Source organism: Mastomys coucha, unplaced genomic scaffold (assembly GCF_008632895.1).
Source record: "Mastomys coucha isolate ucsf_1 unplaced genomic scaffold, UCSF_Mcou_1 pScaffold17, whole genome shotgun sequence".
In the NCBI taxonomy this organism is placed as follows: Eukaryota; Metazoa; Chordata; class Mammalia; order Rodentia; family Muridae; genus Mastomys; species Mastomys coucha.
In genome coordinates, this window is record NW_022196899.1 from 42,369,700 (window position 1) to 42,379,787 (window position 10,088).

The 10,088-nt window shown below is 36.5% G+C and overlaps 1 protein-coding gene across 8 annotated transcripts in view; it reads left to right on the plus strand.

The window, feature by feature from the left end:
• Positions 1-10,088, plus strand: part of LOC116095150 (rho GTPase-activating protein 20-like) — a 39,892-nt gene that overhangs the window by 20,847 nt on the left and 8,957 nt on the right. For 6 of the 8 annotated variants that reach the window (XM_031376721.1, XM_031376724.1, XM_031376723.1 and 3 more), the window contains 8 exons: positions 961-1,140; positions 1,852-2,027; positions 2,284-2,445; positions 4,038-4,147; positions 4,539-4,728; positions 6,055-6,277; positions 7,191-7,324; positions 8,619-8,777. In XM_031376721.1, coding sequence (XP_031232581.1) covers positions 961-1,140; positions 1,852-2,027; positions 2,284-2,445; positions 4,038-4,147; positions 4,539-4,728; positions 6,055-6,277; positions 7,191-7,324; positions 8,619-8,777 — 1,334 coding nt within the window. The remainder of the gene's footprint in view (positions 1-960; positions 1,141-1,851; positions 2,028-2,283; positions 2,446-4,037; positions 4,148-4,538; positions 4,729-6,054; positions 6,278-7,190; positions 7,325-8,618; positions 8,778-10,088) is intronic. The other 2 variants (XM_031376726.1, XM_031376725.1) reach the window with 2 other exon arrangements.

The following is a 10,088-nucleotide window of genomic DNA, read 5'->3' on the forward strand; positions in this document are numbered from 1 at the left end:
TTTATGTCTTTCTTAAGGTCCTGTATCATCATCATGATAAGTGATTTTAGATCTGATTCTTGCTTTTCTGGTGTGATGGTGTATCTAGGACTTGCTATGGTGGGAGAATTGGGTTCAGATGATGCCAAGTAACCTTGGTTTGTGTTGTTTATTTTCTTATGCTTGCCCCCCTTTATCCGGTTATCTCTAGTGATACCTGCCCTTGCTAAATCTGACTGGAGTCAGTCCTTCTTGTAATCCTGCTTGTGCCAGAACTCCTCAGAGTCAAGCTGTCTCTGTGATCTTGTGACCCTGGGCTTCTTAGAGAACCTGGGAGTGCAGCAGTTTCCTCTGGGTGTGTGGGACTAGCTATGGAGCCTGGGCCCAAGGTCTGCTCAGGACACCAGCCCAGATTAACAGGAACAATCCCGATCCACTCTGCTGGTGGAGTTTCCGTGTGCCTTGTCCCTCTGGTTCCAGTTATTCCTGGTGTTGGGACAGATGTTGGGTCCTCCTCACCTCTGATCCTGAGAGTGTCAGAGGGCCTAGGTGTGGAGCTTCCTCTGGTGTTGTGGGATTGGCTGCAGAGCCTGCGACCAAGTCTGCTCAGGACACCAGCCCAGAGAGACAGGCAACATAAGCTTCTTATGATGTAAAAATCTTATTGATATTAAGACTCAAGCAGGCATGTCTTAATACTGTCAAAGCACAACACAGAAAAAGTCTGCCATACAACATTCTCTGATGAGTCTAAATAAAGTAATAATTTGAAATTTTTCTCCTCAATTTTAGAGTTCTCATCGTATACATCCTTACTTTATCATATCTCTGTAAGTCACCTAATGCTTAGGGTGTACAGTTTACATTGTCCTGAAGGAGAATGAGATATAAAATGGAGCAGTGAATGTTAAATTCCATTGGAAGGGTTGCTCACACTCGTTATGATTAGTTTCAATACATATTCTTTTTATCTTCTTATAGGCTGCGAGAATCCTCATGACATTATAATGGCCAACCTTCAAAATACCTGCAATAGATCGAAGTCAAAAATATTCACAGCTTTTCCAGCCTTACCTGGGTTGTTTGTGAAAGACCTAAACTCAGATGCACAGGGGCAATTCATCTTAAAGCCCCGAGACTCAGCTAGAAGCCAGCAGCAAAGTGAGTCCTCCACCTTCCCTTCAACTACCATCTCAGTTCCCATTTCAATTTGGCATAAAATATCAATATATGTTGCCATTTTCCTCCTTGGTAGAGGAGCACCATAGAAAACACACTAAAACCAAAACAGTATATCCCAGGTCCAACTTGAGATCTCTTCATTCTGATATTAAGACTAAGCTTGATTATGGGGAGAACATTCCTTTTGTTCCAGACAAATAGAATGTATATATTTTCATGAAGGTGACATATTGCTGATGAGAGAAATTTAATAATGGTTCTTCTAAAGGTTCAAGAAGAAAACTAAGAATGGGAAGAGCTTCACTATGACATTTGGAGACAATAAAAAACTGAATGAGGTGAATAAAAGAAAGGGTGGCTATGAAAATGGATATGAATAGTGAAGCATCTGCCTGTACATAATTTAAGGAATTTGTTCAATTATATATCAATTATCTTATGATGTAATGCAATATAGACAGCGGCATCTTGTGAGAATTCCCAGTGGATCATGTCTTAGAGAACTCTAGATCATGTCTCAGAGACATCTCATGGATTAATAACAACGTAGAGTATAGGGAAGAAGAATATATAGACACTACATCTAATGGGTGAGATGCCTAACCCATTACTACCGGGACATTATACAATTGAAATTTGGCTTTTTACAAGAGCCATATAAATGACACTATGATCTCATCTCCTCCTTAGATGCAAAGGAAGGACGTGGCAAGAAACAAAGACTGTTTCTGACATCCTGCTTCCACAGGGGCTCTGTGCCCCAGGAGGAACAAGTGTGCACAGGCCCGACTCTTAATAGAGGAAAGCTGTTTGGACAAGATTTAACTTCCCTTTGTGAAAATGGAAAGTGGCCCACAGCACTTCTGGTAGGTCTCAAATGATTCATTCCTGGCTTTGCTGAGGATAATCTGATAAAAAAAATAAGTGTTGCCTGATCTTTCAGGGTTAACATTAGGATGTGATGTATAAAAGAAAAGATTGAGGCACAAAACCATTTGAGGTCCTCTTTGTCCATTTCAGTCCTTGTACTGCACCTGTGCACATCATTGGTCTGTATCTCACGAGCAAATAGTGATCTATGCTGCATGACGAGTGACAGGTATTTCCCTTTCTTCCCCTCAGGACATCCTGTCCCAGATAAGAGAAAAAGGCCCCACAACACAGGGCATATTTATGACACCCCCGAATGAAACATCATGGAAATCATTGAAAGAACAATTTGATTCTGGGGAAGAGGTGGATATAAAAAAGCACTCAGTGCATGAAGTGGCCTCAATATTGAAGGTAGAGAAAGTCTTTGCATCATCCACCCTCAGGATTTCTCTGAGTCTCCATAAATAGTTTCTTTCACCATGCATTCCCTTGAGTGGTAGTAGATATGTATGAGAAATACCTAGTGAGCTCAAAAGTTCATCTGTTATTCACAACATAAGGAATAGGGATTAAAAAAAAAGTCAGAATGAGCAATAATGTAACTATCTTTCATTTGATTTTTTTCATGTGACCCTGTGAAGGGTCACTTCATACATGCATACATGTACCTGGTATGCATGCCTAGTCAGATCCATTTGACTACCAGTGTTCTTCATTCTTTGTCACTCTATTTTTTTTTTCTGAGAGGCAGATTTCTCTTCCTCTGTATAGAGTATGTGACTCCTTCATGTATCTCTTTGCTACATATACCAAGTAGGATCTCATAATCTGCTTGTCTCATATCTCATGAAATATTGGTACCCAAGTGCAGGTCCTCATGAAACAGTTATTCTTAATCACACTGCCATACCTTTAGTGCCATAAAATGATAATTTTTATTTTATTATTAAAATTTACATTTAATTACATCATTTCACTCCTTCCTTTCCCTTGTTCTAAGTTTGTTTCCTGTCAATCTCCCATGACTGCTGAAATACATGGTCTGTTTTCATTTAGTTATTATTATATACATAAAAATGAGTCTGTAAATATGTTCAAAATACTTGATAAGTCCATTATCCTTAGAAGTATATGTACTATTTCTTTGACATTTGTCTTCACAAGATTTACCCATTCCCAGTTAGTATTACTAACATGGATGACATTTTGTTCAGAAATTGTTTGACAAGCATATTATATTGTTGGACTATCAAAAGTGAAGACCCCCCCATTACTAGGAGGCCCAGTCTCAAAGCAGATTTCCTGTTCCTCTGATGTACAATCTTTCTCACTCTTTTAACCAATGTTTTGAGACCATGTGTTAGGAGTTATTATATAATATGTACACTGGGGGACTTGGAGCCACAGGATGGTTTGTTCTCTGTACTTTTAGTAGCTGTGGTTTTCTGTATTAGCCTCTATTCATTGCCAAACAAACCTTCTTTGATGTATAGGTAAGGGCTATATTATATGTAAATATTAGCATAAGTATTTAGAACAGAGTTGGGAACCGTGCGTGTTTACTGAAAAAGTGATAGAGCCTTCTGTAGGAGCCATGACCTCATGTGATCCCATGCTTCCAGGGATAGAGATGAGTTCTGCATCTCAGAAATTAGATAATGACTTAATATGGTTATCTTTGTTGTTGTTAGCATAACAGTATATTTCTGTAGAATTTTATCTGAGGTATTGATCTCTTAGGTATGCTAGTTTGCTCAGTTGTCCACTAGAGGCTAAGAAGGAAATTTTCTGCAATTTAAGCATCTGAAAATCTGCTCTTAGTTTTCCAGTTTTGTTGAACAAAACTTACTGGATCTACATACCAATCAACACTCTAACTCTAGGGGAAAGATTGGGAGTTGTGAAAAGAGTTGGAACTAAACTAAATTTTAGAGTTGACTAAGTTTTGAGTAATCTCCATAATTTATTTTTTTGGCAAGATATATTTTTTCTTTCTTTATAAGGAGTTTCTTCAAATGATCAAAGGAAGTCTGCTGACTTCTAAATTATATGACCAGTGGCTGGCTGTACCTGAATTGTTCAATGACAAAGAGAAATTAACAGCAGTGCAGAGGTAATGTCTGGCGAATTGTGTGAACAATATCAACAAAATAGAAGTAAAATTTGCTTACACACATTAGGGATTATATATCCCAGCAATATTCACTAAAAATACTGACTGACAGTAAAAGGTTTCAGTTGTTCACAAACATAGAAGACATTTTCAGAGGTGTGACTTGAGGAGTCACTGTGGACCATGCTTATGATTATCAGCTTTGTATTCCAGTTAAATTTGACATTTTCCCCACTAATCTGGGGAAACATTTCAAGCAATATTTTGAGTATACATTCTTACTTTCATTTTATTCATGAAGGTCCATACATAAGATACAATTACTCTGTCTACTTTCTTCATATTTACAAACTGTGTCAACCTGTTTTAAAATAACTGTCTCTTTGTTCAGCCTTTTAGAAAAACTCCCAGGACCTAATGCTGCTCTTCTGGGACAACTTTTTAGAATCTTGCACAAAATTGCAAGCAATTCTTCTGTTAACCAAATGCCATTGTACAATCTTTCGGCTGGGATAGCACCATATATCTTATGGCTTCCTAGCTACTGCAATAAAGTCCTGGAAAATAATATTGCTAAAAAGGTAATTAGACATAAACTTTAAGCTAAGCTTTGATAAGCCTTTATAATGAGACAGGAATACAGGATTATCCTGAGAGTCTGGGTTATTTTGTTGTTGTTGTTGTTGTTGTTGTTGATAGTTTTGGTTCTCTTTCATTTTGTAAAAGAAGTATACCTTTGAATGATGTTCTTCTGGAGAGGAAGAATCATTGTTGCAATTTAAGTAGGTAAAATATAAATGGGTATTTGAGCTCAATGGCTCAGTCTTTTGTCAGTTGTAAATTAGAATATCCTTCGACTAACCCACTGAGAAAAAAATGCTGTGAAATGATAAACTAAAAAATCCTGGGTACTGGGGTTCAGCAATCAAGACTGAATTCTGATGTAATCAGTGTAGAATGTGTGAAATTCTACTTGTTTTCACAATGGTTTCCTCAACAAAACAAAGGCAATATAACTTGTATTGTTTTTATCAGTTATGGTTAATATGAATTCTGATTAGTATGATTAAATATACCTTTAACCTCTTGATGCTGGTTTTGAGTGGTTTAGAAAAATTATAGAGTACACCTTTCTATGAGATCTGCCTTTCAAATACTATAATAAAATACCAAAACTTCTACAGTATTGCCATCAAAAGGTTATTTTGACTCTCAGTATTTGAGTTTCTGATTCATTATTAATTGACCAACTGCCCTTAGACCTGTAAGGAATATATTGTAGGACACCCTGACTGAGAAAAAAATGTTCCTGGTGTATTGTATAGGATCAAATATAAGAAGAAAAAAATAGAGTTCCAAAGAAACTGCCATTAGAGATCCATAACTATCCAGTTTCCTCCAAACAGGCATTATTTCAAATTCCTCCCAACATAATAAACGTGAGGATCAAGCAGTAACCATTACATCTACACTGAGCTCAGATGGTTTGCCTACCACTTCCTTTTTAGTCATTCCTTGGAAACTTTGAGGTGGATAGTGCCCACATTCTGAGGTCATCTTCCCTCCTTGGTGGTGCCTTTCTTTAATCATCCTTAGAAATAAGCACAGCCATGAATGTGTCAAAGGCAACCAAAGTTACTCAAGTGGACAGTATGTGTCACATACTGGCCATCACAAAGTGAAACCTGAAAATCACACTCTTCATTGTTTTACACTGTGATGATCATACTTGTACATGTATTCTCACAATTATCTAACAAAAAATGTCCTCCTTTAAGTTTATAACCACTGACTTTTTTCAGAAATTTGAATTACGTATTTTTAGACTCTAAGACTCAGGAGTAAAATGTGATCTGCAACCATGCAAAATGACAGAGACCCTCTGTGTTTGCCCCATTTTGTCACAGATTGCTCTGGTAACATTTATGATTGAAAACTCTCCAAAACTTTTCGGTGAAGACTTGGTTTTAGTTTGGTATGAAACATCACTTTTTCATCCACCAGAAGCAAAGCCCTCATGTTCCCAGAATACTCCATCTAACACTGGGAACATAAAGGAAACAGAACATGGACTCAGCAGCTGCCCCAGTGGGAGGACATGCACCCCTGGCCATTATGCTCTACCTATAGGTACAGCTGATCCTACTTACAAGTTAGATCATTTAGCACTAAAACTATGAATTATAGCAATGAAGAATTTACTAAAGCATGTGAAGGGAAACTTCATCTGTGTGTTATACATAATTTCCTATTGTAAGAAATTGCCTCCAAATTTTGGTACCTCTTCCCTCAGCTCCTGAGGTTATGTAAGAGGTAAATCCCAGGAATGAGATTAAGTAATTAATTAAGATATGCCACTCACTTTGGTATATTGAATATCAATTTGGATGTGCATAATTCATAGAACAGTACTTCAATACCACATTGTATTTTCTCTATGTAAAAGCCCTGGCTGTCCTGAAATTTCCTTAGTAGACCAGACTGACCTCAAACATCCTCCTGGCTCTGCTTCTGAGATCTGGGTAAAAAGGCATGTGCCATCTTCTTTTCTTTCATGTAAGTCTTAAAATATAGCATAATACGCCTCTGTGGAAGACATAGGCATTATAACCTCAGATGTGAGCTCTAGTTTGGGGGTAGGAAGCAGAGGGCTGTAATAGAACGGTAATCAGGCATGTTGTGTTGTGAATGAAGATACTGCTGTTAATTTACAGTTGCCCATGGCTGTTCAGTCAGAAATTCAAACAGGTGGACTAAAAGATTGGTACTATTTAATTACTTGACTCTAATACTTATTTGCATAGCTTATAAGGCAAACACAGAATTTATTTTGTATACCAGAAGTATGGGCCATATGCAACAACTAGATATCCAATGCCTTATGAAGCAATGTCATTATTTAAATGTTATAATACTGATTAGTTATTTTCTGTGTATTTGTTGTGATGCATAAGGCATGCAGGTTATAAAACATGAAGGACATGCAAGGGTTAAGTGAGTTCAATTACAACAAATAATGATTTCCCTTCTGTATTTGATTCAGAGGAAAAAGAATGCAATGTGTATACCACCCAACAAGCACCTTCTGAAACTCCTCCAGCACCAGTGAAAAACCAAGTATTTAATAAATTTCCACCCATTGTTTGCTTAGAAAGAATGCTGCCTTCTCCGATGCTTGTGAGTTTCATTTTTGGGTTTCTACAGCTGTCCTATTTCACATAATTTCTGGAAACCTTTGTTCTAAGTAAATTATTTCATCAGATTGATGAATGTATAGATAACTTATTCATGAGGGTAAGATACTTTTAAAATAGAAGACCAAATCCAACTGAAGTTTGAGTCTTGTAGTTTAAAGAAAAATGAAAAAAAAATAGGTGAAAGGAAATAGCATTCTCATGTTTTGTAGTGATTTCATCAAAGACCCAAATTCACCAGCTTGTTGGATGAAATGGCTCATTGGCAGTGCCTTGCTGTTTCTCCAGCTATCAATACTTTGAGCTGTGTTATGACTCCATAATACTCTAAAGTCTACCTTAATATCATTGTCTCTGAGAATACTCAATATTATCAATGAATTAGATATGCAAATTGTTCTTCACTATAGATTGACTTTTTTATACTACTTGGCTATATAAAATTGCCACCTAATATGGCTTAGTCTATTTTAAATATGCTACTATATTTCCATTGGAAATATTCCATTACTGTCCAGCATCAATTTTTGCACTATACCTGAGCCAGAAATTTATGCTGAATGTTAGCAAGTTTATCATGTTAGACACATGAGAATAATTGCCCATTCCTTGGGTATTTCAGAGCAGAATTTTTTGTCATCACTAATTGTAGTCATGTAATCAATTGAAGAGAGAGAAAATATCGGTGAAATCTTGATATGGTCTTCATTTTTACAGAGTAAAAATATAGAACGACGATTGAAATTTACTTGGGTTCTTAAATGTGACAGCATCTTTATAAGTAGTGGAAAATACGAAGTCACAGATGAAGGAAATAAAAGTCTCAGAAGTGTAGAGAAAAAAAGAAAGTTTTCTTAAAAACACAAATGTCAGGATTCATAATAGAGGCCAGGACAGACAGGAAGTAAAATATTGATTTGTTCTCTGAAAGAAAAATACACCAATAATAATTTAGAATGGCATGCTTGAGAAAAATATTCATAGAAGAAAAGATAAAGTAAGAGAGCCCCATTCACCAAAGTGCTTTGGTGCATGAAAATGTGATTCAATCTAGAGGATTATCTAATTTCAAGAAAACCTTGATGTTTCAAATTGGGAAAAATGGATTCGGGAAGAAAATATATTTGGAAGCTAAAAAGGAAAAAAGTTCAGTGTCTTCTTCATTCCTTTCCATTGTATCTCTGCATCCACAATTGCCACGGCTCTGTTTTACCTTAAAAGACATGTTTGTTCTGTTTGGATCTGTAATAATAGAAGCTTGTCCTTATCCTACACAGGATATGTTATCTGTAATTGCAGAAAAGGGACAAGATTCTGATCAAATATTTAGGTTCTTACCAGAAAAATCACACTGGCCCCTGAGGGATAGGATTTATACCGAACAGCCAATTAACTGGAATGAAGAATCCGTGCTAACTGTAGCTTCTGTTTTAATGGTAAGAAAGGTTTTTACATCACCAACATTCAGCATCCCTCTATAGATGCATGCATATGTGCTTTCTCTCCTCGAGATTACCTGATGATGACAGTTTTCTTGTGGATAAGAGGCATGGTAGGTAAAAGTCTGACAAGCTCAACGATTCATCACAAAGACACAGGTGAACACCTTTTGTTGGAAGTTAATTTCCTCATATATCAGATGGGCTTTGTTTTGGCATTACAAATGTTCCCACTGATTTCACCTCCATAACTATACCAGGTAAATTAATAGCAGAACAAGTAATAATAGTGATAAAAGTGTGTTTTACAAAATATATGTCTTAAATCATAATTACCAAAAAATTATTCCTCATAAATAACAGTATAAAATAGCTAGTCCAACACAGACTTAAAATAAGTTATAAGAGATTTGGACGTTGCCCTCTGTCCAATAGATGCCTGAAATTATCTTTCTCTATCAAAAATTAAAACAGCACTTTCATTTTTGCCAGATATTGCAGTCCTTACCCCATGTCAAATAATGAAGAATTAGCCTAACCTACTGCTATATAGTTTACTATGCTTAACTTACCCGTGAGGAGCTGTAACTCTGAAGCAAATATCATTGTTTTATTTTTATTTGTGCCATGATCTGAGTTTCCCTCTCAGTAGATTGTGGAGCTATGGCCCAAACATCAAGAGAAATGATAATGTTCTGGGAATAAGCACGCTTAGTAGTACTTGGCAAAGATACCAAATCATCCAGCTTTGGCCCCCCAGCTTGCCATGTGTGTCTGCCTCTGTGCCAGAAATCTGGTACTATCATTGGGAGGAAAGAGAAGATCAGTACCTGAAGGGAGCCATGTGTATTCAGAGCAATTTAAGTATACAGGACACCTTGGAATCTTCCATTTTTATGATTTGCTATCCTTGGTTAGAAAGTTAATTGTGGTATTTCGTGAACAAAGAAGCTGCTGCTTACAATTAATTTAAATGGTTGAATATTTCCACATTTTAAGGAATGGATGTGAAATTGTGAGACCTTCTCACATGTAAAACAGGGTGCTCAAGTAAGAAAGTTCAACACTATTCCAGGAGGCCTGTACACACAGGTATACATGTATACTACAACTTAACTCTCTGTGAACTGAAAGTGTATATTCACTCAATTATGCAATCAGAATGAGGTATTTTCTGGCCCTGCCATTTTTTGATGGTTGCTTGTTTTCATGAAGATTACATGGGGTTTTTTTGCTGTTGTTGTTGTTGTTGTTGTTCGTTTTTGTTTTGTTTGTTTTTTAATATTTACTGCTTGTTTTTTTTTTTTT